The sequence below is a fragment of the Heliangelus exortis genome, chromosome 8 (assembly GCF_036169615.1).
Source record: "Heliangelus exortis chromosome 8, bHelExo1.hap1, whole genome shotgun sequence".
Classification (NCBI taxonomy): Eukaryota; Metazoa; Chordata; class Aves; order Apodiformes; family Trochilidae; genus Heliangelus; species Heliangelus exortis.
The window spans coordinates 11,451,111-11,478,251 of NC_092429.1; the positions used below are offsets into that span (position 1 = coordinate 11,451,111).

General features: G+C 42.6%; 4 protein-coding genes across 5 annotated transcripts in view; 3 read left to right on the forward strand and 1 right to left on the reverse strand.

The window, feature by feature from the left end:
* The window catches only part of EBNA1BP2 (EBNA1 binding protein 2), a 5,724-nt gene extending 251 nt beyond the window's left edge, over positions 1 to 5,473 (forward strand). Inside the window, exons 2-9 of the mRNA XM_071750421.1 lie at positions 7 to 90; positions 287 to 444; positions 1,047 to 1,170; positions 2,229 to 2,318; positions 2,562 to 2,637; positions 2,890 to 2,980; positions 3,295 to 3,466; positions 3,802 to 5,473. Of these exons, the coding sequence (XP_071606522.1) occupies positions 7 to 90; positions 287 to 444; positions 1,047 to 1,170; positions 2,229 to 2,318; positions 2,562 to 2,637; positions 2,890 to 2,980; positions 3,295 to 3,466; positions 3,802 to 3,852 (846 nt within the window). The 3' untranslated portion in view covers positions 3,853 to 5,473. The remainder of the gene's footprint in view (positions 1 to 6; positions 91 to 286; positions 445 to 1,046; positions 1,171 to 2,228; positions 2,319 to 2,561; positions 2,638 to 2,889; positions 2,981 to 3,294; positions 3,467 to 3,801) is intronic.
* Positions 1 to 27,141, forward strand: part of HYI (hydroxypyruvate isomerase (putative)) — a 199,374-nt gene that overhangs the window by 169,770 nt on the left and 2,463 nt on the right. The gene's annotated exons all lie outside the window — the stretch shown is intronic.
* CFAP144 (cilia and flagella associated protein 144) lies at positions 4,286 to 7,681 on the reverse strand. Of its 2 annotated transcripts, XM_071750422.1 has the most exons (4): positions 7,510 to 7,681; positions 6,595 to 6,654; positions 5,587 to 5,687; positions 4,286 to 4,583 (listed from the first exon to the last, which is right to left on the reverse strand). In XM_071750422.1, the coding sequence occupies exons 1-4, from the start codon at positions 7,640 to 7,642 to the stop codon at positions 4,518 to 4,520; spliced, it is 360 nt and encodes a 119-aa protein (XP_071606523.1). In that variant the 5' UTR covers positions 7,643 to 7,681; the 3' UTR covers positions 4,286 to 4,517. The 2 variants fall into 2 exon arrangements, with proteins under 2 accessions (XP_071606523.1, XP_071606524.1); XM_071750423.1 differs by lacking the exon at positions 6,595 to 6,654.
* Positions 7,850 to 15,370, forward strand: PIF1 (PIF1 5'-to-3' DNA helicase). Its single transcript, XM_071750434.1, has 12 exons — positions 7,850 to 8,342; positions 8,427 to 8,532; positions 8,609 to 8,734; positions 8,830 to 8,983; positions 9,531 to 9,645; positions 9,728 to 9,834; positions 10,235 to 10,374; positions 11,042 to 11,148; positions 11,923 to 12,010; positions 13,369 to 13,514; positions 14,461 to 14,652; positions 14,932 to 15,370. The coding sequence occupies exons 1-12, from the start codon at positions 7,860 to 7,862 to the stop codon at positions 14,986 to 14,988; spliced, it is 1,821 nt and encodes a 606-aa protein (XP_071606535.1). The 5' UTR covers positions 7,850 to 7,859; the 3' UTR covers positions 14,989 to 15,370.

Genomic DNA, 27,141 nt, shown 5'->3' on the forward strand with positions numbered 1-27,141 from the left:
CCACAGCTCCAGGAGGCCTTCCGCAGGGGCGAGCTGAAGCCGGGACTCAACGTGGTGCTGGAGGAGCGGCCGAAGCGGCGCAACGACACGGTGAGGGGGGCTTTCCCGGGGCAGGGAGGGATCCTCTCAGCGCCGGCTGGGGGCAGAGGAGCCCTCGTCGGAGCCACGGGTGTTGGGACAGTGCAGCCCCCGGTTTGGGAGAAGCAGCCCCCGGTGGGACTTGGATATTCGGCCTCGGGGGGGCTGTGTCTGTGTGGGGATGTGCAGAGCTGTGATTCTTTCGCAGGAGGGCCTGAAGTGCTGTCTGTCCGAATTCCAAAAGCAGCTCGCTTGGGTGGAAAGGCTGGATGTGACTTTGGGCCAGGTTGCGGCTCCCGTCTCACAGAGTGCTTCAGACAAAGATGCTGTTGACCCTGAGAATGATTTCCAAAGAGAGATGAGCTTGTAAGTGTCGAAAAGGGAGATTTCTTGTAGGGTCTTGGCATAGTGCTGCATGCTGGGAGCCACCCATGTGTGCTGCAGGCTGCCACGCTGGAGGGATGTCACCCGTGTCATGCCTGCTCTTGGGGCGTGGGTTTGTTTTACATCTGATGCCTCTGTGTGTTTTCAAAAACAACTACAAATGAATGCTGGTACGTTTAACTTGTGACTGGAAGTAATTTCCCTCGTTGCAGAGGTGTGCCATCCTTTGTTGAAAAGTTGGTTTTAAAAGTTCCTGAGTTGCAGCACTGTGGCTTTAACACAGGATATGGATTTTTCTTTGTGGATTTGTTTTTGTGTTATTACAGCAGGTCTTTTGTTTTGCCCTGCCTTTTATAAGGCTACATATAAAGTTGTAGCTGGAAACTAGATAAACATATATGTGCAAGAGAAAAACATTGTGCTGGCACATAAATTGCTTCTAGTAGCACTGAATGCAGTAGGGCACAGCATGCTGATGTAATTCTAGATCAATGCTTGTTTGAGCCCAGCATCAGCTTATTTATGTGAGTGCTGTGAGATGCCTGATGCCCAGTGACAGAGGAGGTGCTGTGCTGTCTCCCTAGCTACAGGCAGGCTCAGGCAGCAGTCCTGGAGGCCCTCCCAAAGCTGCGTAAGCTCCAGGTTCCTACTCGAAGGCCAGATGATTACTTTGCAGAGATGGCCAAATCAGACCAACAGATGCAAAAGGTATGTGCAGTGAATAATGGGTTTCTTCCCTGTGTTTATGTTTTGGGCTTAGCTGGTATTAGGGAATAACTTGAAGGTGTGGTGTGTGAATGCTTGCCTTCATCTCTTTAACACATGCCTGTCGCAGCATTTGTGTTTGAAATTTTGTTTGTGGCAGGAAATTTCTTCCTGTTTAGGTATTTCAGTGTGATGTGAACCAGAAGAGCATTTTTCATATTTTGTTCTGAATGTAATAAATGTAAAAAATTGAGACCATATGTATGACAGGGATTGTAAAGTTGCCTGCGTTTGTGTTCTTTGTCTTAAGACTTGCTGTCAATTTTGACAATAACATGATCCATCCTTTTTCCTTACTTAAGTATCACCCTTTATTTACACCCAGTGTATTTTGATTCTCTGTGTTTTTTTAACTGTGTGTTACTGAATTAATCTATCGTAAGTAGTAAGTCAAATTTGTGTAGGAAATAAGAATTTCAGAAGCTTTCTTCTTGATTGTGGTCTTTGTTCAAAGTGGAGCCCTAAAGACTGAGGTTGGTAGTTGTCTTATGCTGAGGCTTAAGTCAGTTCTGCACATCACTGTTACCTTATTTTGCAGACTTCTGTTTGAAGAACACAGTTTTTATCTTGTAGTGCAGTTGCAGACTGCAGATCTGTGTGGGAATCTTTGTAATCCCTTCTAATGTGGCATGCTTATAGAAATATTTGTGAATAAGGGAGGAATGAAGATGGTTTCCATGGCATGTCAGTAGACTGACAAGATGTGACAAGATAGTCTTGTTTAGCAGTTCAGTTAGAACTATTATAAGACTTTGTCTTGTGTCCATATTAATTTAGTTTTTTTAACCAGATATTAGCTACAGATCTGTTCAGGAGTTGCTGTAATAACTGTTGAAAGAGTGTTGTGCTTTATAAAGCATTATCTGTTTGAGAGATATTATATTCTTTACAATCACTTTGAGTTCACGTAATTACTTATTTCAGGGCTGCACAACAATCATAACATTCTCGTATTTTCTTTTATGTTACTGATAATTTTTTTTTTTCTATTCCCTAATAAGATTCGGAAGAAGCTTAAGAGTAAACAGGAAGCAATGGAGAAGTCTGAGAAAGCAAAACAGCTTCGTGCAATGAGAAAATACGGCAAGAAGGTGAGGAGGAGCTAGAAAAGGGTCCTATTCTATGACAAGAATCTAGAGCCTGAGTGAGGACCTTAGAATGTAAGACCAAGGGAGGCTGGCTCAAATATATGGAGTCTCTTTTGTCTTCTGTCTAGCTGCTCTGAAGGAAGACAGACCAAAATATAGGATACCTTTGAAAAAAAAAAAAAAAGGAAGTATGGGACATTACAAGGAACAATAGGAACAACACTAACTTCCTGCTTCTAATCTCAGGTACAAACAGAGATTCTGCAGAGGAGACAAAAGGAGAAGAAAAATATGTTGAATGCAGTCAAGAAATACCAGAAAGGTAAAGTTAACTTGTGTAAAAGAACAAGCATGCAATGGGAATAGTGATGTGTGAGCAATGTAAGGCAGTGTGATGTGTGGCGTCAACCTATAGTGCTGGACGGTAAGCCTGAATCATGTTCCAGCAGCAGTGAAAATCCTTCCAAGTAGCTTTTCTTCAGTGAGAGTGTGCCTTGTTGCTGTTACTTAGTTGGACTGAAAATTCGTATTTTCTGTGGTGGTTGCTGAGCAACTGTTGTCTTTGCTCTTGCAGGTCTCTCTGACAAGCTGGATTTCTTAGATGAAGATCAGACGTTGTCTCAGGGCAATAAAAAAGGCAATGCAAATCAACGGATAAAGAAGGGGTGAGATCAGACAAGAAAGATGTTTCAATGCAGAATCTGATTTTTTTCAGTCTTTTAGGGGATAATTTTGTGGAACAAGAAAGGTGTTCTATTAGTGTTCATTAGAAGAAGTTCATGGTGGCTTTCTGTCCCTAGAGAGAAGGAAAACTGTAGTCAGAATGGAATGAGACTGAAATTTGCTAATTTCTGACTCTTCCATAAGAGTGGAGAGGGTTCCGATGGCTGATGGGAGTCCACCAGCAGATAAATGTGCCTTCTTGAGAACTTCTTGGAGAAAGGAATGTAGGCAATGATGGTGTTTGGTTGTTTTTCAGACCTAATGCCAAAAGACGGTATAAGAATCAGAAGTTTGGTTTTGGAGGGAGGAAGAAGGGCTCAAAGTGGAACACAAAGGAAAGTTTTAATGATGTATCCAGCTTCCAGTCGAAAGTGGCTCACAACAAAGGACCAAGGAAAGCAGGAAAAGGAGGAAAAAAAGCCCTAAATGTAAGTAAGCTGTTGCATGCAAACAATCCTCACTGGCTAGGAAGGCAGCCCTGGTCTGAGAGTAATAGCTGAGTACATTATTGTTGTCTTCAGCATCTGTCTTTAGGAGCTGAGCATAATTCAGTTGCAGATGGAATTGAGGATGCTGGCTTGATGTCTGAGCAGGGAAATTATTGGGAGAGTTAGCAAGTACTGTTTGTTGTTAACCTGTGTCCTGCAACCTCCCCCTCTATAGGTGCTGACAAGTATCCTCTACTTCATAGCTTCTCCTAGGTATAGAGCAAGAACAAAGATTGACATGAAGATAAAGATCTGAATCTGTTGTTTTTTTTCAGAAGAGACCTGGAAAGAGAGCAAGGCAGAAAATGAAGAGCCAAGCACGCTAAGAGGATGCTCCCCAGCAGGGTTCCTGTGTCTCTTTGTTGCAAGATACATTTCTGCTGTCATCAAGCAGCTAACCATGGAGCAAGCTGAATGCTGCCAAGGGACAAGAAAAAAATTCAGTGGAAACTTGTGCCTTATCACTAATTTCTTCTTGCTTTCTGTTTTGTTGAAGAATTGTTTTCTACTGAAACTTCTGGTGTGTGAATGCATTAAATGCCTTGCACAGATCTATGTCTAGTTCATGATTAGGCTGAAGCCTGCCCTTCGTTCCCTTCATTCTGACAGCTTCTTCCACAGCTACTGTTGACAGTAGCTGTGAACTTGAGCTCTGGGTCATGTTGCCAGTGTCAGAATACAACATCTGAAAGAAGAAACTAGTGTTTTTTAGACTATTCATATAGATGGGTTTGGAAACATCAGTGAGACAAATGCAGCCATCTTGTAAGTAGGTTTATTTCTGCCACTATTGTCAGGCTGCAAATCTGGACAGGCTGATGTTTTCTCTTCCCTTTTCTTGCTGTCTTCTCTTGCCAGAAAACTACCAGACTCACCTAGCAACAGGCAAGGCCTAACTCATTAGATCTTATTAACTGCTTCTGTTTAAGTTGTGTGGCTTGGTGACTTTATTGCTGTGGGTTCTCATGCTGCTCCTCCCCGTGGCAGCCGTTTATTTAGTGATGTCAGTTTTCCGGCGGGGGAAGTGGAGTCTGCGGTCAGTGCGGTCCACATGAATCTGGAAAAGAAAACTGATTAATAGCTTAGAATTTTAGTAAGCTAACCCTGAGAACAGTGCAGGGTGTTCTTGTAGCCGAGAAATGTTGAAATGACAACTGAGGATGGTACCACTTATTTGAGGATATGTTGTTCACTGCTTTGGTACTGCAGAACCTGGTGAAAAAGGAAAGGGCATCACGAGTTCTGACTCTGTAAATGTAACTCACTTCCTTACACACAAATTTAGTTGCCTCTTTCTTGCCAGCCTAATCCTACCAGCAGTATCTAACAGCATAAAGCCCTGCTGGGCTCTAGCCTTGTTATGAGTAACTGAAGTGTAATGTGAAATGTTGCTGAAGACTATCTTGTTTTCTTACTTACCTTAAGTTTTCTTTGGCCAAAATTAATTAAGCCCTTGTTTGTCTCTCTGAAAACACTGATAGACAAAGTCAGTCCTTGTCACTGCTGTTCGTTTTTCAGATATGATTGATGTCTGAGCTTGTTAATGAGATCTCTTTTCCTCCTGTTTATTCAAGCTTCCCTAAATGAATCCTCATTTGTGTATTCTGCCTCAGGTTTACTTGGCTGATAATTAATTTTATGGTTCTGCTTGCAGTGTGTTAAAGATGCTGTACAGCAGCACATTTCTTTTCACAGTACTTGTGCATGTCACCTCACATTGCTCACTATCCCATTTCTCTTGGCTGAATGCCTTAATAAACAGCCATGACTACATTTGTGGCATTTGGCAATATGTTTGGGGTGGACTGTCATTGTAGATACTTTGCATGCAAGTTTCTCAAGGGAAGTCTATGGTTTCTGTGTTCACAAATCTATGCTATTTTGAAGAATCTTCTTGGTTGTAAATTTTATAAACTTGTTGTTCATTAATAACTTTGCTCATTCCTATTTGGTCCTGTTTTTATGTCACAGATTACTTTCTTGTACGAGTGTTTTTCAGTGTGATGGGCTGAACCTCTCTGAATCCTGCAAAGAGCCAAGTCCTTGAGCACCCTACTCACCAAAGGTGCATTCCAGCCAATTTCTTGGCTTTCAGTTTGTGGCTCTGAATACTTCTTTGTTGGCTCCAGTGCTGCATGGTGAATAAGATTCAGAAACTTCTCTGGATTAAGAGACACAAATACAAATACAAAGAAGGTATCCTTAAAAAACAGTCAGCTGTGGATGTATGTTAGAACAGGGCATCCTAATCCTTGCAATAGCAAGAAAGCCAAGGGTGGCTGCAGGCTGTGTGCTTCTGTGAATGATCTTAAGAGAATGCAGACTGACATTTCTACTCAAATTTATCCTCATAAAGTGTTGAGGTTTGCCTGCCCATACTGTCCTGTTAATTCTGTCATCCACATGTACTATATTGCTGTATCTTACTTTTGTTACACCAGATCTTTCATCAACCAGTGCTCCACGTTAGCTGTCATCTCAGTTAACTTGAGACCTGCTGTCCTTCCTTTCCTGTTTGTTTGTTTGTTTGTTTTTCTGGTTCCCACCCCACTTCACCCCAATCCTTGACTAGTGCAGGCCAACTTTAACTAACAAGGTGTTTAGACAAAATTGGCTTACTAGAGAGTAAGCAGTTGAGAGTTGGGAGCAGTTACTTAAAAGGGTTCCTGTTATTAGTGCTCTAATGTAAGACTCAGCAGCCATTTCAACAGTTTACCACATGCAGTGGCTAGGTAGAAGTTGCAATGATGGGCAACATGTACATATAAAGCATGTTTCTAGATATTTTTTTTGTTTTCCCCTGAGAGAGTTTTAGAATTTTTCTAGTATGCTGACTAAAAAATAAAAAACATAATTGCATGAATGCAAGCTTGATAATGGTGAGTAATTGGAAAGGGCCCTAAAATAATTACATTTAACAGAAGTAGTGAATGAGTTTTAACTTTCTTTCTTAAATTGTCACGGGTATTTCCATGTACATCATCTTCTAGACTAATTGGAATTTAAAAATCTTATTTATTAGTCCTTTTTTTTATGTTTTTATCATGAGCTGTTCATAGATTTCTTACCATCTGCTGTCTCTTCTATATTATCATGCCAAGACATGGGCTTCTTGGTGAGGGTGTGAACTGGAAAGAAATTATGCACGTGAATTACTGTAATGTGAATTTGGCATCTGTCATTGCAAATGTTCTGTTTGGTTGTTTCCCCAGTCTGGGCCCAGGTGCCTGACTGAAGTTGTTAAGGTAGAGCAGCATGTGAACTGAACAAAGCAACTTCTTTGAAAGGGAGGGGCATTATGCATGCTAAAGGTCCTTCTGATGGGTGCTCTCTGCATCCACCTCAGCAAAGTTCCACCTCGTCCACATGGAGATCTGCAGGGTTTAAAGTGATTTTTCCTTTGGTTCATTTTGATTTCACGGTGAAAGCTATGCCTGATTGCATCTATTTGCATCACCCCTCTGTGCCAGCACAGGTGCTGACTTTCTATGGCTCCCAAGTGGCAAGCAGAAACCAGTATGGGACTGAAGAAACATGGTGCAGGTTTTTTGGGTTTTTGTTTGGTTTGGTTGGTTGTGTTTTGATTGGTTGGTTTTGTTTTGGTTTTTTTTTTTTTGGTGGGGGCGGGTTTGTTTTGTTTTGTTTTGTTTTTTAAGATCCTTGATTGTAAATCGTTGTCTCACTTCTATGCATTTACTATGGCGTTTCGGTCTAATTTGGGTGAATTGGTCTTTTCTCAGTCCTGTCTTTTGAGGTTGTAGACTGGTTTCTCAGGTGCAACGAAAAGCTCCATCCCGCTCTGCCCCTCTCACTGCCCACTGTTAGCGTTCTGGGGTGCAGTTGCTTGTCCCTGACACGCGGCTGAGTGCTCGGGGTCCTCCCCCAGCTCCCCTCCCAGGGCCCGCTGCGGTGCTTGTCTGGCACTCGACGCTTCACGCCACGTCTCAGTGACCACGGGCCCTCCCGCCCGCCGGCCGCCTCACCGGGGTGGAGCGGGTTCACGCTGAACTCCGTGTGCAGCCTCTGGCTCTTCAGCTCCTTCCGCACCCGCTCGGTCTGGAGCTGGTTCAGCTGCACCGCGTCCAGCGGCTCCTTCTCCCCTCTGCGGGCGGCCATGGCCCCGCCGGGCGACGCGGCGTCCCGTAACCTGGCAACGCCTCACGTGGTCCCGCAGGAGGCTGCTGATTGGCCAGACTGGCTCTCCGCCCCCTCCCTCTTCAGGCAGATTCCCTTCTCGCCTCCTATTGGACAGAGAGTTAAAGCCCCTGGCGCTGATTGGCGGCGGCCGCACGCAGCGGGTTTAAACGCCCGGAGTGCGGTGCGTGGGGCAGGGATGGGGGATGCGGAGCTGCGCTGCACCGTGGCCGTGGAGCAGCCGCTGCCAGGGGCACAGACCCCGCGGCGCCGCCTGATGCGGGGCGCGCTGGTGCTGCTGGGCCGCAACGAGCTGCGGCAGCCGGTGCTGCGGGTGGTGGGAGGCAGCGGCGGAGCGGCCGCGGCGCTGAGCTTCCCGCTGGTCGGTGACTCCGTGCGGCTCTTCACGCGGTTCGCAGGCGATGGGCGGGCGGCGGTGCGGGTCGGGCCGGACGGCGCCCAGGTCCTGCTCTCCGACTGCCCTCCGGACGCCCTGCGCCGCTTTCTCCGCCTCCTGCGCCTCAAGGTCGTTGCCGGTCCGCGGGGTGCGCAGCGCAGCCCCCGTCTGCTGGACCGGCCGCCTCCGGCTTTCGCCACCATCAGCCCCCTGCAGGAGCGGGACCTGCTGCGTGCCCCCGGCCGCCCCCGCGTCGGGGAGACCCGGTTGGAGCGCCCAGCGGAGGTGAGTGCCGGGGCGAAGGGGACGGAGCCATCACCGGCCCTGGGGAGGGGCCTTGCACTGACAGTGCCGCCGCCCGTCCCGCAGGTGACCCCTCCGGTGAGGCGGCTCCCGACGAGGCTGTCGGCGGAGCAGGAGGCGGTGCTGGGCGCTGTGCGGAGCGGGAAGAGCATCTTCTTCACCGGCTGTGCAGGTGAGGGCGCCGGGCGGCTGTCACCGGGTTAAGTCCTCGGGTCTCGCCGCTAACCATCTCTTCTCCTTCCTCCCAGGGACCGGGAAGTCGTTCCTGCTGAAGAAGATCGTGGGCTCTCTCCCCCCGAAGAGCACATACGCTACAGCCAGCACAGGAGTGGCAGCTTGCCACATTGGTGGCACCACTCTTCATGCTTTCGCAGGTAATGCTCTGCTCGATGGTGAGGGGCTGGGAGCTCTTGCTCTCCCCCCAAAGAGTCAGGAGCCTCCCAAAGCTTTGCTTTTCCCCTCCTGCCAGGGATCGGCTCTGGGAAGGCAGTGCTGGAGCAGTGTATCCAGCTGGCAGAGAGGCCTGGGGTGCGGCAGCACTGGCTGGCCTGCCAGCACTTAATTATTGATGAGATCTCCATGGTGGATGGGCAGTTTTTTGACAAGCTGGAGGCAGTGGCAAGGTGAGTGACTGTCAGGTTAAACAACTGGCAGAAATGAGTTTCCTTAAATTTTGAAGTTTCTTCATTCCTCTGGCTGTGTGAATAGATCCAAGGCAACTCCTGGTATGACTGTGATGAAGCCTGAAGTTGCAGCCATTGTCTGGACAGACATTTGTCTTGGATAGGTTTTGATCATGTCCCTGCTACTCAGCTGTGGCTGTTTTTGTTCCTGTTTCCATCTCTGGAGCCAAGCGTTCTATAGAGCTGAATCCAGAATGCAGCTGTCTATGCTGTGCCCAGCAGCTCTCCTGTGCAAAGAGAGCAGCTGTAGTGTAACAATTACCAAGGGCCAAACACTGCTAATGATATCTGGGGTGGGTATGAAGAGAAAAATGAATGTCTTTTAATAGCACTCATTGCTTAATTATTTGAGTTCTTATGACATAGCTGAGGATAATAATTTTTTACTGCGGGTGATGCATGTTTGAGTACAGTGACAAACTAAGATGTGACTGTGGTCAGGTCCTCGAGGGCATTCAAAGCTTCTTTTCTCCTTCTTCCTTTTCAGGGTGGTCAGAAATCGAGATGAGCCTTTTGGAGGAATTCAGCTTATCATATGTGGGGACTTCTTGCAACTACCCCCTGTCTGCAAGGCTAATGAAGAAACAAAGTTCTGCTTCCAGGTACAAAACTGTCTTTGAACTCATCCTTATACTTCTACTCTTATACTTCTATCTTTTTTCTAACAAAAGAATGATTTGCCAGGCAAAAAGCTGGAGGAAGTGCATCCAAATAAATATGGAGCTGACTGAAGTGCGGAGACAGACAGACAAGACCTTTGTCTCACTCCTGAATGCAGTCCGTTTAGGAAGGTGAGAAACAATTCTTTGTAATTCTTGCTTTTTACCGATGGAGTAGAGGAAAGAGTGGATTATCATTTCTTCCCTGTGCTCTGTGAAGAGCACACGCCTGGGGGCAATAGCTATAAATGCTTTAGCTAAGCAGGTGTTATATGTGCTCCTCTGGTAAGGAGTGGTCCTTTCTAGATCCCTCTTGTAATTCTTGCAAAAGAATGTGATGGATCCCCAGCTGGCCGTGGCCAGGGTAGGGCTGGGTCAGACACTTGCACTGTTCTCCCACTTTGTAGTTAGCTTTGTCTTTCTCTTTGGAGGCTTGGGGCTTGTACAGCTGATCCTGCTGTGTGGAGGTTACTGGTCCTCAAGACCCGTTTCTTGTAATTTTAACTAATAATCCACTTTTCCTGGTTTCCAGGTGCACAGAGGAGGTTACCAGACTGCTGATGCAGACAGCTACTAACAGGTCTGAGCGTGATGGGATCCTGGCCACAAGGCTCTGCACCCATAAAGATGATGTAGAAATAACTAATAAGAAACGTTTGCAACAGCTACAAGGTGAATTCCTTTGAGGAAGCTGTTGGCTGTGGACCTGACCTCTGAGGGGATGCAACGGGGATATTGTAGTGTCAGGAGGAACTGGTGTGCTGTCATGCACAACAGCACCAGTCCAACCTGTGTGTGTTAGACTGTCTGGACAAAAAAACTTTACAGGTTTTTGATTAAAAATCCACACTGTTATTTCTTGGTATGTAATAGACCACAAACTTGCTGGGGGCAGAGTGGGTCATTATTCACTCTATGCCCCTGCTTCTTCTTTCCATTAGCACCTCAGGCTGTGCTCTATCTGGCCACAAGTTGTATTCAGGATGGGTTCACTTCTGCCACCCTGACTGGCCCTAAGATTCCTTCTTAGTCCTCTTTGGAGATCTGATGTTGGCAGAAAGTGAAACCATTTGTATACTCAAAATGATGACTGCTCAGTTTCTATTAACTGCTGGCCTTTGATTCCTGAGCTGCCTTGTGATCTGGGAGATATGTTGGGAAGAGAGGCAACTGTGAGCTTACTGCTATTAGATGTGACAAGGTTAGTGAGATGTCTTATCAGCAAAGCAGAGTGGACATTAAGAGGACTTTCTGTTGGAAATAAATGCTGAGTATCCTGCAGTGCTGTGTGGAATGTGCTCAATAGTTGCAATCTCTCACATCTTTCTTTCCTTAATAGGAGAAGTGCACACTTTTGAGGCTTTGGACAGTGACCCAATGCTAGTGAAGTTAATTGATGCTCAGTGTCCTGTGGGTGGTAGAGTTGAGCTAAAGCTTGGAGCTCAGGTGAGTGTGTTTGTACATCTGTGAAAGACCAGTTGATCATACATCATAAAAGAAGAAGCAGATAAGTGTGTAGGCTAGCTTCGTGTATAGAGTACAGAATCTGTATAGAATGTCTGTGCCAAGCCATCAGAAGACTCTACCCCAATCTTTGTGTCATTTCTGCTTGCAAATTTGCCCAGGCAGAGAACTGTTTTGAGCGCAAGTCCACATCTGCTGTACAGTGGTGATCACTATGACTTTGGCACACGTTTCCAGTCAGGTATAGAAGCTTCCAGTTTGCAGTAAGCACAGGCAGTCCTTGTGTGAAATCTCATCTCCAATTGAAGCAGCTCTCCGGGCCTCTAAGATTATGGCACAGATTGTCAAATTTACAGGACTGGACTCCTTGCTGTGAACTGGGGCTGTCAGTGTGGAAAGGATGCATGACTGTGTTTAGCAGCAGTAGGAAAGTTGTTCCTTAGGTGTCTCCAGAATATATATGTCTAGGCTTGTTGGTGTTTGGGGAAGGCAAGTCTGTTCCTTAGATCTGAATTCACAGCTGTGGACAGAAGCAGCTGAAGCGAAGTGTTCAGTGCTTTTAGCATGATTCAGCTGGGGATCCAAGGAAGGAAAGGCTATGAGACAGTTTCAGTAACACTGTATCCTGCAGTGGGATGATGTGGCTGTGACTGCACCAGCCTGCTGCGCTTCGGCTTCCTGGCTGGAAACTGAGCTCCAGGTGGTTGAACAGGTTCCAAAGCCCCTGTACTAAGGGATTTTTCTCTTCCTCTGTAGGTGATGCTAGCAAAGAATCTGGATGTGTCTCAAGGGCTGGTGAATGGGGCACGAGGTGTTGTTGTGGGATTTGAAAGTGAGGAGAAGGGTAAGTAAACTTTTTGATCTTCTGCTGAGGGAGGGGAAAAATCTCCAACAATTTACCACAGACTGCTGATGTTAACTTTGTCTACAGTTAATTTTGTCACAATTTAACACTGGCCTGGCAATTAAACCAAATAACAAATGCTCTCTATCCATCTCCCTCTCCCCCCTGATAAAGAAAGGAGAGAGAATAAGGGAGAGAGACTTAGGGGTTGACAACTAAACTACACAACTTTAATGAAATGGTAATGATAAATAGGAAAAATTACTAAATATATACGAATATACAGGAAAATTGATACCACGTTCCTCCCCCTCTCCCCCAGTAACTCACATCACCACCACAACTGCAGGGCAGCCCTGGGAAAGTCCAGGTTGGACTCCTGGGGTCAGCAGCAGTTGAGAGCTGGAGGCAGGAACACACAGATCCAGGCTGGTATGGATCAGAACCCCAGGCAGACGAACAGATGGAATCCTCCCAGGATGCTGGAGCAAACAGGGACAGGCAAAGAAGGGGAAGCAGGAAGGGGTTTGACCCTTGTGATCCCTCAAACTTATACTGAGTATGACGTGAATAGGTTGGAATACTCTGGTCAATTTTGGCCACCTATCTTGTCTGCTCCTTCCCAAAGGAGAGCTTCAGGTGTGACCTCTTTATTCCTTCTTTCCTTCTGGAGGGTAAAATGTTCCTCAGAACTGAGCAGTGTCCTTGGCTCTGCATCCCAGTCTCTGGCTGTAACTATAAACATTGAGTGTTATCAGTCCCAGAAGCAGACACTGTCTGAGAAACTTGCTGTTAATTTCAGCAAGTGCAGCTACTTACAAGAGACTTAGCTGAAAGCAAAAGTGCAAGACAGAAAATTACCTTTATCCTGTCCCAAAGCAGGACAACTGTCTACTTCCAATTTGAGGGAAAGCAAAGAGGAGGATGCTTGGAGTTCTGATGAGCTGGAATGTCATGTGCTCCATTAGCTGTAGTTGTCTGAAAGGCCTCTTGTGTTTGCTTTTTGTTATTATCCAGATGTATATGCTAATTTGCATTTCCTGTGCTGTTGAAGAAAGTTTTGTTTGTTTTTTTTTCTTTGGAACAATGTTCTGCTACTTAAATGTGGTTTTCTCTGTATCTCAACTGATAAATCACCTGTCTTTTATTCTCCTGGTTAAGTAAGTCCCAAATGTCATTTCAGGACAACCCATTTACTAGGTTTATTGGTGTGGGATTTTATTTTTCTAATGAAGCCCTAAAAATTCGGAAAGTCTGATATAGGGAAAGAAGGGAAAAAGTGTTCTTAGGCTGCTGGCTTCTTGGCTGTTGAGAGTCAATAACACATACATGTTTCTCTCCTGCTGCTATTCCTATAGGGCTGCCTAAGGTTAGATTTCTCTGTGGGGTCACACAAGTCATCAAAATGGAGAAATGGGTCTTCAAAGGACCATCAGGAGTTCAACTGAGTCGTCAACAGTTGCCTTTAAAATTGGCATGGGCCATTTCCATTCACAAGAGTCAGGTGAGCTTACAGAGCTGCTGATATACTTTCACACCACCATAAACCTTATTTTCTGAGTGAGCCCATGCTACTGGTAAAATGGGAAAGAAAAATGAAAGGCCCTTGTGGGGGAACTCTAGGGCATGAGTGTCATCAGCTGGAGAGAAGGCAGCATCTCTTCTCCAGTTTGTGATGCTTGTCTGTAGCAGTATTACTAGCCTGCCTTTGACCAAGGATTTTTATGTAAAGGTTCTGCAAACTGTGTACTTGTGTTATAGTGACTATAAAGTGTCACTATTTACCACTTGTGGGCTGGTCAGGATAGTGTTTCTCTGATAGTCATCACCACTAGTGATCCTAAAATTTGTAGTATGCTCTTTGGGCTGGACTTCCCCATCCCATGGAGTATTGGGTTTTTCAGTTTAAGTAGTACCTTTCCAAAAGACTTCATACACTTTGACAAATACATCTCAGTTAAAGACCTGTGAGTTTGTTCCAATGCCACTGTTTAAACCAGTCCCAGTTATGAAGACTGCTGCCTCTTGGTACATCTCTTGATGCAGACAGGACTGGCCAGGCCTAAGAAAGTCTGCCTGAGAATTTCTTGAGCCTGGCTGTTTCTCCAGTTAGTTACTAAGAGTGAAGCCAGCAGGATTTCTTTCCTCACTGCGTTAGGTATATGGGATTTGTGGAGTTTCACACAAGTGGTTTGTGAACCCAACTGTCTGCTAGCACCTTCCTGGCAGTGAAAAACTGTCTTTCTCTTTTATTCCCCATCTTTTAATCAGTTACACAGTCAAACAAAGGACTTTTTTTTTATTCTTCTTTTTTTTTTTTTTTTTCTTCTTTTTGTCAAGTTGTACATTGAGAATAGTACCTTTGACAGACTCACAGTACAAATTAGCACTGATACAACACAGTGTTCTTGTTTATTTTTTTTTGTAACAAGCTTCTCTGTCTTTATCAGGGTATGTCTTTAGATTGTGTGGAAATCTCCCTGTCTCGTGTCTTTGAAAGTGGACAGGCTTATGTAGCTCTTTCCCGAGCCCGTAGCCTTGCAGGTCTCCGTGTTCTGGATTTTGACCCAAAAGTAGTGAGAGCTGATCCTTCTGTGTTGCAGTTCTATAAACAGCTGAGGCGTCATCAACTTCTAACCCAGGTAAAGGAAAATTCTATGCTACCAAATACTGCATTGCTCAACCAATAGGAGAGATGTTTGTGCTGAAATGCTTTAATTCCTATGTGAGATCATTAAAATTAAAACTTGCAGGCAAGAGAAAGGAAGCTGCAGAGGGAATTTGGGGGTGGCAAAACACCCATCTAGCTCTGTGGGAGGAAGGGTAGTTTGGGGGTTCTTTAATCCTCCTTTTGCAATAAGGACTGAAGGGAAAGTGGGAATTTCTTAGTTTTTTTTTTTTTTCTTCTCCCCCTTCCCCAGGATTCACAACACATCCATTTGGGTACCGATGAGAAGGAGAACTGGAAGTGTAGCTGAAAATGCTCTTCTGGCCTCTGAGGCATCAGCACAGACTGAGTTGCAGCAGTCTCGCTATTGATTATGTTTGAAAACACAGATGAAGTCAAAGGAGACTTTTTTTTTTTTTTTTTTTTTTCCCTCCTTCATTCAGCTGGCTCTGGATGTGTAGAATTCTCCTTATGTCATGCCTCTGAAATTTAGAAGGCTCCTGTAGCCCCTTTCTGGGCTCACAGTCTTGAATACTTTTGTGTTACACATGCAACTCAAACACAGAAAATGACTGAACAAAGACATGTTTGAGGGACCTTTCCTGCCATTCCATCCTGTCTGACTGGCTGCATTGTGTTCTCCATATGTGTAGACTGAAATCTGTGTATTTCTTCAAGTATGCCACAGCTGACCCATGGAAGGTGTGTGTCCTCTTTGGCTGGATGGATTGCACCTGTTCACAAGAGCTGCTGACACAAGAAAAAGCAATGCTTAGTATCTGGAACACATGCTTGATTCTTCTGCAAGTGGGGAGCTGCCAGGAGTCAGGCTACCACTTTACAGCATGTTGAGTGTTCTTGCCTTCCAGATGCTAACACCAGGAGGCTTTGTATAACCTGATCCATAAACAGAACAAAGATTTATACATTGCCTATTATGCTGATACATAGCCATTTTATTTTCTGTTGCATACAATGAGATGTGATTTTATCTTTTTAACCTTCTGGAATGAGTTTTCTCTGTTAAGGTGCAGGACTTGTTTCTGGTTTTATGCACATAATTATTGAACGACAAGACTCTCGAAGATCCATTAGTAAGAAGGAAATTGAGAGATGGGTGCTGCTGGGAGTCCCCATTGCTTAAACCCATAAGGCTTGCTTAAAGGGGAGGGAGTTTCTGCTGGAAACAACATGTCTGACAAATGAGGTGGAAGTTGAATGTGCAATAGGAAATGATGGCCAAGAAAGGACATGCTGAAACAGGTGAAGTTACAGCTCACTTTGCAAAAGCAGGGGTGAGCAGAACTAATATACTGTTTTTTGATCTCTTTAATAAGAGAGAAGCTGTGGTCTTTGTATTTTAGCACATCCCTTAAAACTTAAGTACTCTCTTGTATATTTTTAAAAGTTTAACATGCAGGAATAATGGGAGATGTCAACATCCAGGTGAGATTCATCTCTTGCAGGCTAGTGCTTGTAACGGAGCCTCTGCAGTCTGAGAGAACTGAAGGCTATTTCTTTGCAGCTTTTTTAAAGCTAGAAAAGATACTGATCAGTCAGTGGTTAACATAACATAAAGCAGACTTGAGGATTTCAGAGTATATTTTTAAAGTGGGGTTTGTTTTTCATGGGTTTTGGGGATAGAGTTTCAGAGGATGTAATAGTAGAAGACAGAAATGTGAGTTACTTAGAGCTGCTTACTCTAAAAAGGGGTTCTTAATGTACCAGCATACTGCTTCAAAGAAGTCTGATGGAGAATAGATGGAATTACCTGAAGCTGGGAGTCTGTGGAAGGTGAGACACTTCCTCTCACACTGCAGGCTGTTAACTGGCAGCACCTCTTGTCTTTCCAGCTCTCATTCCATTTATGTGTGTGTATAAATACATTTATATTTTCTAAACAACATGATTTAATTCTTTGAGCTCGAGTTTTTTGTCCACCTTGGGAAGTTCCTGTACCACTGTAACAAGATAACATAAAGTGTAAGAGGGCTGACTGTGTAAAATGTAAATAAAATCTTAATTATGATCATGAAGTAACTCACTTCAGTTTTCATGTGTTTAGGGACTGAAAACTTTCCAGTGGTATAGGGCTGGGTTTTGCCAGTTTGAGGTTTGAGATAAAACACTAAACAGAACTTAAAGCTGGAAAGGGTAGTAAATACTTCATGTTAGTATTAAATGTACATGAAGTATAGTTGCTTTCTCAGAGGTGGAGCAGTGGGAGCAGAATAGCAGTGGCTTTTGGAGGCTTGGCAGCTTTTCTGAGGCTGAAAGAAGTCTGTCTCTGTAAATTTTAGATGTTCTTCTCACTTCAGTTAAAGCAGATGTAGGAATGGGAGCTGAGGCTGAAGATTGCTATTTTAATCCTAAAATAAGCAGTCAGGAGAAATCTGACCTGTCAGGCCCTGCCATGGATCGCCTGTAGTCAGGATTGAAGAGACCTTTTTAATAATAATTCTTAGCTACATATGAGGTAAAAAAAATTAATACTATCAAAATATCTTCTTCCAAATACTCTTTAAAATGTTAGTTCTGCTTGCAGAGGGATAGTAATTAGTATGTAGGTTGAAACCAGTCTACCAACACAATGCTGCTGTTATAAATTTTTTTGTTGCAGTGACTGTGCTGGAAGAACTGAGCTGATGGTTTCAGTAGCAAGTAAGGTGAAGAACAATCTGAAGAATAATCAATTTTTTACATGAAGCCACCACAAGGAATTTTTAAAATGTCTCATGATGTGTTTGCTCTCACCTGGCGAGGCAAGGTGGTTTTAGCAGGCTGGATTTTTCAAGGATGATTCACATGGCTTCTGTGAAATACATGTGCTATTGGCTTCTGCAACCCAGAGCTCAGCTTTCTCCCCTGCTTGGTGTGGATCCTCTCTGCAGGCTGCAAATCCTTCAGGAAAAAAAATCTGCTCCACCGTGGTCTCTCCAGAGGCTGCAGGGCAGTCTCTGCTCAGGCACCAGGAGCTGCTTCTCTGACTTTGACCTGTGAGCTTGCAGGGCTCATTTCTCACACCTGTGTGATGTTTTCTCATTGAATTTATTACAACAGAGGCACCAGCCAGCCTCAGTGATGGGCTTGGTTGTGCCCTTCCGTGGGGCTGCTCTGGAAGTGTGTGGAACCACCTTTGTCAGGCATGGGACAGCCTTGATTTCTTTCACTGAGATTGCTGCCAACCCCTGGCCATGGGCACATGACGTGCCAAATATCAAGTTAGTGGGTATCCATCAAAATCCTGTCTTTACTCTTTCCTGTAGATGCTCCTAACACTGGTGCAATTGGATACCTCCAGGATACAGAGGTGAGGCTGAGGGTGCTGCAGTAGCTGAAATGGGAAATGGCCAGTGAAGGAGATGCTGCTGCTCCTGTGTGGTGGTGGCAGGAGGCAGAGGTGACATGTGGTGTCACTGGAGTTTGGCTGCCATGAGGGGCTCACCAGGAGAGTACATGGCACTGCAGTGAATGGCTGGGCTTCTTTGCTCTACTCCAATAAATATGAAGTAATGAATATTGTTTCTACACTTTCACAGACTGAAGAGAAAGTATTTAAACATGGCCTTTGCCTTAAATGCAGCTATAATTAAGTGAATTAAACTACAAGTTTGATTCATAATTGGTATTTCTCTTACTACAAAATGCAGCCATTCTCTTTTCCAAGTACAGAAAGGCCTAAGAAACTGCTTTATTACCAGCTAAAGCTTCATAATACATTTATGTGTTATTGGAAGCATAATTCACAGGCAGAGTTATTAAAACTTAACCAGCTTCCAGTCTAAATCTTTGTATGGTGATTTAATAGCCTTCTCATTCTTTACATGACATTTTTGTAATAATGAAATGTGAATGTGTCCTTACAGTCTGTACCCAGAAGTCCTGCAGTGAGCAGAAAAGGCAGCAATAGTCCTCCTGGTCTCAGGTGCTGTAATAATATTGTGTCCATGAATTAGATCTTCCTATCTAGAATTGCTCTTAATAGATCAAACAAATGCTACTCTTAAGTAATGGAAATGTGGTATGTTATAAGCTATGCTATGAATGCTAATAGTGTAATTTTTCTCAGATATTAAAAGTTTCTCATTTTGTAATATGCTACTCTGTGACATCAATTGTCTTCTGTTGCTAAATCTAAGCCGTTCAAGTATTAGCATGAGAAAAAACTGAATTACTAGGGGTTACATTTAGATGTGTAAAATCTCTATCTCAATATTTCTTGTATGCTTATTTTTCACTTGTTTCTATTGCAGGTTATAAGGATGTCGAACGGACATTTTTAGCTAAGTTATTGGTATAAGCAAAATGAGTTTATAACAATTCTAAGAGTAAATGTCTTTACTTATTGTGTATGGCACTCTTTCAAGCTTTTTTATTGAAAAAAATGTTGTGTTGCTACAGGGGCTGTAGGATGTGACACAACCTATGAGAAGCCCCCTGGGATGGCAGCTGGAGGCTACGTAAGCACCAAGAGTATCTTAAATGTTACCATGTGCCTATGTGTGGGCAACTGAATGAAGCCTGTAATGTTCCAAACGTAACCATTACACAATTTTTTCTGAATTTTTTATTTTAATATTTTTGCAAAAATGTAAAGCGAGGATAAAGATGACTGACGAAAATTTTATTAAGATTCTAGGGTTTTTTAATAAGAAGTTTAAAAATTCTTTTCTCTTAAAATATATTATTTTTGTCAGCTGGTATGTGAATACACATGCAAATCATATACTCCATCTACTCAAGACACAAGACTATATCAGTTTTCTATAGGTCCATAATATGGTCTTTTTTCAAATTGTTACTAACACCCCTGGGATTATAGTAGGATTTGTCCAGACTTTCAGTTGGAGGTTGAAAGCTAGTTCAGATCTTCAAATATTCTGGATCCTGCTTTGTTTTCTGAAAGGTCTGTGATTTCTTTTTTTCAAATATAGGGACTATATATTCTTCTGTCTCTAAAGAAATAGAGTCAACAAAAGGAGCTTTGTGCCTACTATATGCCACTAGATCAAGGGGAGCCTGTTGATGAACCTCAAGCATGAAGACTGCATTGATACAGTTTGTCCTGCAGAAGGCAGAGTCCTCAATGAAAAAAGAATTCAGCACTGTACCAAGTTGGAACAAGAGGGTTCTGGGAGCAGACACAAAAAACTTAGAAAGCCATACTGAAAGGGAAGACACACAATTAGTGTGGAGCCTAAGTGGTGGAGAGGATATTGCCCAACAAAAGAGTTTAGGGTCTGCAGTGTTGCCTTTTCTTCAAAAGAACCTGTTTACTTTATTTCTAGAGCACAGTCCATGGAGCATATTTTGTCTTTAACTCTCAGTTTGTCAATACATCATCCTGCTCTCACTGCAATACTCACTGGAAATCAAGGGGGAATTCTTTGCTTAGCATGATGACAGAAAACTTCCAGATAGCTGGTTTGGTTTTTTTTTTTCCTTTCTTTAGGGTTTGGCTGGGATTCCTTGTTTATTTTGGAATCCCAGCCAGTGACATCCCCATGTTTTAAAGATAATATAGCTTTGCTGAAACCCCAAATCAGTATGAACTCCATAGTAAAAAGAAAGGATTGGGTTTGTTTGTTTTTTTTTCAATATTTGTTTTGCATATTTTCCAACAACTGAGCGGAAAAATGACTACCTCACAGGTATTTTGATAGAAATTGACTTTAAAACCCAACTGCTCCTTCAGAGGGAAATGAAGTTAATCTGATGTTATTACACTCCAAAATAAACAGCTGCTGTTCTGTTCAGTCTTTTAAAACGGTAGGATTGTTTCGTCTCCAAAACATACAGTTTCATTAAGGAGAAGATAATTGATGATAAAAGCATGGGAGACTGCACATTTTGATCCTAAATGCTATGTGACACACTGTCAGAACAAAGATGCATTGCCTACTTTAGTTGCATATACTTTGATAACAGGCTGGAAGCTGCTGTTATTTTCTATCAAAAATATTTCAAAAATCCTTTCTACAGCTTATAAGTGGTAGGGAGGTTTAATTGCTTCCTTCTGCTCCATTCAACAAATACACTAAACATTAACAATCAATTAGCTACCAGTGTGCCAGACTGTTCCGTAATATGGAATGTCTGCTGTGTTTTTATTTTTGCCTTGAACAGGTATTTTCACAGAGCTAACTTGTAATATCTCTGTGCAACCTCAACTAATCATTTTGATACTTAGATCCTTGACTGACTCTTGGAGCTCCTTTCTCAAAGGGTTTCTTCATAACCTCACAGTGAATGACATGCACCTGGATCTCTCCAGATGCCAACCTGAGAAGAGTCACTAGAATGCCTGAAGGATGCAATAAATATTCTATTGACAGAGATAGCAGAGGGAGAGTGGAATTCTTATCTAGCTATTTAAGGACTTTGTATGGAAATGAACTGCTAGTAGTGCTGAAAAAATTGCTATATTGTATCAGACCATCAAGTTTGATTTCTTGCCCCCAGTTTTACCTACTCTTTTATAGCTGGTTGTTTAGAGAGTGAAGGACAGCCTTTGTATGAATATTTTCATCTAGGTAACTTGGAGAGAAGGGAAACTTGTGAACTTGTTCAGGAAAGAACAGCTGATTCCTTGGGGATTTTCCCTGAAAGATTAAGTTATGATATCCTTGAAATGCACACGTTAACTCAGGTACAACAGATCTAACTGTTGCAATTAGAAAAAAAAAACACCCCCCCCCCAATCAAACAAAACCCTACACAAATGGTTTGTGTCCAATTTCTCTAATTACAGTTAGAAGAACTTTTACTTGATCCATCTTAAATTTACTCATCTTTAGTTTATCAGATATTTTCCATGTACACAAGCTGTAGAAGAGCATTAATTTTTTATCACTTTTCATTTTCAAATGTTTAAGTTAAAAACTGTTCTTCAAGATGTTTAATGTGTTTAGAAAGATGTATGCATTTTCCTGAGTTTCAGGTGGGGCCCTACGTGCATCAAACCTGTTTGGATTGCAACTGGGATCCTGGATGCACTGAATAAACTGCATTATCTCCCATCTTATCAGACAAACCAGTATTTAGGTGTTTATTTCTCATATTTTAAACTAAGCAAGTTTAGTAATATGTAGTTTATCAATTTACTGATTATCTCCTCCACAACCTGTGAATGTTGTGAATAAATGACATGAACTTTCCCTGTACTTTGCCCAAGTGTTTGCATGCAGTTTTTGATCCACAGTTAACATTAATAATGAACAAACTTTAAGGGCACCACTATCAAGTTCTCTTTTATTGTCCAGAAAGCTGTTCATTCTAAGCATCTTACATTTCTTCTCTAATTATTAATTTTCCATTGATTTCTTATGAGGAACTTTCAGAACATGCAAGACATAGCTCCATTTCATCCAAATTTGTATCAAAGCATGTAAGAATTAAACATTCAGAATATAGTCTGGGTTTTTTATTTCTCTTCTTGCAGCTTTCACTAGCAGCTGTTTGGAAATACTGACAGCCAGTCAGTAAAGGAAGACATTTGGGACCTAGAGCCCACTAAATAAAGGTTGATTAAATTTCTTACAAGATTACTTCCTGTTCAGGAAAGCTTGCTCAGCCAGACACAGAAAGGAGGTGAAGACATGGATATCTTTATTTTCAGTACTCAAATCTTGTGCAGTTCATTCTCAAGGTTCAGCAATGTGTTTACACCAAAAATTTATTGGACTCTGTATTACTGAAAGCCTGTCCTGCAGAGAAGCTCACAATATATTAGCACAGAAATCACCCCTGGCAGAGAAACTTAAATGCAGCTTAATTGCATAAATACAGGCAAAACTCAAGGCATCTCCATGCTGCAGCAGGGGTAGCTTAAAATAACATATTCACAGACTGCTCAGTTCTGGTAAGAGCTGATAACCAGCATTAATGGAAACACAGCAAAGCAACTATATACATTTAAATTCATCCCCTCTCTACAAGGAATCAAGAATGTTGTTCTTTCACAATGTTCTGCTGCAGCATATAATACCTAAGTAGGCTTTGGCATGATGAGACAAACTGTACAACTTGGGTTTTGCACACTAGCAACTTACTTACCACTGTATTTGGGATTAAGTGGTGGGGGTATCTTTACAGATTCTTTTTCCTAAAGAATGTGAAAATGGCATCTCCTTTCCACTTGATTTCCTCTAAGCCTCTTCTGAATGTACTGTTCACCTTTTGGAATCTCCTTGTTTTTTCTGTGACCAGTCTTCAAGGGGAAGTTTATTTTGGAGTTGGCAAGGATTCTCACAAGTTCTGGGGACATCCTGCTTTCCAGATATGTATGTTCCAGCTTTTCTTATTAGGTGGAGACACTTTTACAACTGGGAGAGCTACAAACCAGTTCTCTCTCCCAGTTTTATGTTCTGCATCTAATAGAATGGGGGACTTTGCTACTACTGCATACTGGTTATAAACAAGTTCACTCAGACTTCCTCTGTATTTCTGGAAGTGGAAAAAAAAATCACATATAGAAACAAGAGCAGGATACACCCTGCTGTTACATGGTCTTAAGGATGAGGAACAGTAAAAGAAAGGTTAAAAAAAAGTGTAACAGTTAATTTCTCCAGTCTGACAAAATAGTTTGAAATATACTGTTTCATTTTCACATGTTTATGGAGATTGTTGATCCAGCTCTGAGCCTGTGGTCTGACACAATTGGGAATGCTGCTAATTTACAAACTGAAGGTTACCATTTTTTACATGTTTAATATACATGTATTCAGTTCCTCCTTCATGTTTACCAAAAATATCAAGCTTTAGTCACATTTCCTTTTTTTTTTTTTTTTTTTTTTTTGGTAAGGGGAAAGAAGTAGAGGGTGACATGATTTTTCTTACTTAGTACGTTTTTAGTATTTTAATTTTAGTATTTTAATACAGTGTATGCTGTATAATGAATATCACTAGGGCAGGCTTGATGGAGTTGTAGCTCTCAGTGGATGAGGCAATTACAAAGTAAGGGCATAGAAATACTCCTGAATCAAGACTCCACAATAAGCTGTCATATTTATAGGTACTAGACAGAATATATTTCATAGTAAAATAGAATTTATTACATATATGCAGATTTGGAAATTGCTAAACAGCTGGGCAGTCAAGTTACAGGGCTGTGTATGTGTGTATCTCTTATGCATGACTGGGATTCCTACACCATCCATTTGCAGAGATGGGTTCTATCAGCTAGAGAACATAATATACTTCCCTTAGGTACTCCTACAAGCCATCTCTTCAGCAGTCACCCTAAAAACCCAGCTCTGAAAAACTACTGCACCACTTAGCACTTTTTTTCCTCTCCACAAATATTTCTCACTCCTGGATTCTTAGAATGCTGAGTTTTATGCCTTTTTGTTGGCTTCAACTTGTTTTCCCAGAATGCTTGATTCTTACTGACAGTCATTGTCTTCTGTTCTTTTATCCCACCATAGGCCTTCTGTGCCTCAGGATAGTCTTTAAATCAAAGAGCTTGATCTTCTTATATTCTGATCTCCTACCATTCCACTTGGCTTCAGTTGGCATTGTGAGTGCTCAGCACTACTGAAAATTACCCTCCAAGTGTCTAACTGGTAGCTTGTGTTCTTTGTTAGCCCTGGCTCTGGCTCACTTGTGCTGATTTGCTGCTTTATTAGCTTCCAACTTTCTGAGGTCACTGAATCACAATTAATTTCCTATTGGAGTGTATTATTATATGGGAAAAGCTTTGTTTTGTGAGAGACAAAGGGAAAGGATATACTGGGTTTGAGTTCCTATTTGTTTTACCCTTTGCATCCTGTTATCCTCTAAGTTAGAGACCTAATTGATAAAGGCTATATAGAAAAACAAAATATTTTGGTTTAACTCCATTTCCATGATGCTATGAGTTGCTCATCTCTAGTATTTGTATAGGCTTATTGAATTTGAATTCAGAGGATTCAAAGGGTTGAAATTTTTTGTCCTATTTTCCTAACATGATTTCAGTTAGGCAGATCAGCACCTCATATGACTTGTAACCTAAGGCTGATCTTCTAAATCATATTGCCTTAAATTCATAACTGCTATATGGACAAAGATCAAGGATGTTCTGCAGTGGATAGGCCTAACATGTCAAGAACATCTTTGCAGTTCTGTAGTCAGGTAGTGACCTGAAGTAATCTGGAAACTATCTCTAGGTCTAAGCTTCCTGAGCCAGATATGTAAGATTCACAGAGAAGCTACAGCTTGCTCCTGGAAATCACTTTGCCAAATAAGACACTGAACTTCTGCCTCTAATCAGGCTGCTAACTGGAGGTGGCCAAGGGTGTTGGCTGCAGCTGTCTCTGTGCTTGTTCCTAGAGGCCAACATGTCTCAGAAAGCTGGAAATTTAATGCAGTGCCAAATGCTATAGGATGAAAAGGGATTCTACCAAATGTCCAAGTATGATGCTGGTGAGAGCAGGAGGGCACTCAGGCATTATTGTCTTATGAGGATTTTTGGAACACTGAATTCAGCACAAGGAGGAATATTAATGGGTGCAGCTTACCACAACATCACTCTGGGACACAGGAGAGATTCCCATGAAATTTTCCCAGGATAGGCCAAATTACTGATCTCCAAATAAATCTTTTTAATACAGCACCAAACCAGTTGCCAAGCAGATCTCTTCCTTCAGAGCAACCGGTACCCAGTAGTAAATTTGGCATAGCAAAAATTCTCCATCACCTGTGCTTTCTGGTGAATTGACAATTATTACCAGGCAAGGCAAGAATATAGCAGTGCCTTACCATCCTTCCAACCTTCTTGTGAGCAAAGACTACCCAGGAGGTCTGCCAGCTAAGCATGTTTGTCTGCTTTTCTCAGCTATACTCCCTTGCAATGCAGCACCATTATTTCTGCAGGAATCTGTTGTTTTGGCCTGCTTCATAACTGCAGCATTTCAATCACATAGCATTGAGCATGTAAACTGGCAGAATTTTACATTCTTTCAATAAGGTGTTACTGAAACAGAGAGACCACAGCAAAATGGCAGTGGGGCAACTCCCTGTGGCTATATAAAAGGGATGGGGGGATGCACAATAGCTGCTATGATTGCCTGCTTAACACACACTTGCATAATTCATCCTCACAACTATTTGTCCTAAGATGAAAGCACTTGAAATTATGTTGCAAACATTGCTCAGGGAGAGAGATGGCACTGTGGTCCTGGTTCTGAATGCCAGTAAGGACAAACTGTGTGAGTAGGGGCTGGGGAAAAAAGCAACCTTTAATTGCTATCTTATCCTTTGTGTTTATCTATTTCAGCTGAGAGCAGTGCCTCCTAACCAAGATAATTTCACAATGCAATAAAACCAGCATGAACTCAAGTGAATATAAAAAAGATGAGTTGAGATTCCATATACCACAGAAAAACACTAGGAAAAAAAAAATCAGTTTCTGCCCTCTCCGAACCCCCCAAAACATCCTTTATATGCACTAGAAGGTCTCTCTATTGTGGTATCATGTGGTCTGTAATTATCTATTGAAAGAAAGCTACAGAAGACTCAGGTCACAGTATAAAATCAATGCCTGAAGTACAGTGGTTGGAATATTTCTTGTCCTCCATGACTGCCTGTGGTGGTAATGATAAAAAAGCTTGGCACTTCCAAAGCAATTAATGTCATTAATGTGCTATAAAAACAATTAATTAAGCTTCCCTGGGAAAAACATCTCTGTGTCTTTGACTCCCACATGTTTTCTTTTGCAGCCAAGTTTTCAGCCCTGCAAATCTGGGAGACAGTTTGCATGAAAGAATTTGGGAGAAATTCTCTTATGTAGCTGGTACACCTGGCAGGGAGGGGGAAAAAACTTTATGTTAATTTTCTGTTTTGGCTATTGGATGGACCAATATGAGATCAGTTAGGGACTAATTTGGTGTATGATTGACCTCACAGGGATTTTCTGTGGGTGGCTTTGTGGTTAAGTGCAGCATTCAGCACTGCAACTGCAGCCCCAGGTGTGCCAGCTCTGACTGGTACCTGACCCTTCCTCTCTGTGGCAGGAACTGGGTAGGTTTGTTTAATCCTCAACGACTCATTTGCAGAAGACATTTTCCTCCTATGTGAATGAAACTCCTCTAACATCTTGCTACCTTTCCCAGGTGGCATGTGAAGGAGTGAGGTGACCTTGCCATGCACAACGAAGTCGTCGTTGCTAAACTCAGGCAGTTTCTGAACTTGAAATACATTTCTCACAGTAGCTATGGTAAAGTGGTCAGCTGATGGCATCATCAGCATAGTTTGATTACATAAGTTAGATTCCAGTTGTCCACTGTGGTTTTCTAGCATTTCCATTAAATTTAAATTGAAGGTGAAATGAGATACCATATGGAGCCCCAGCAGTGGGCAGTAAGTGAAGATGGGTTTGAACAATGAAAATACAGCATGATGGAAAGGAGAAGCCAATACAAACAGAGACAGTCTGGGAAGGAAAAGAGACCGTGATCTGAGGAAGTGGCACAAATGAGCTGTTTGT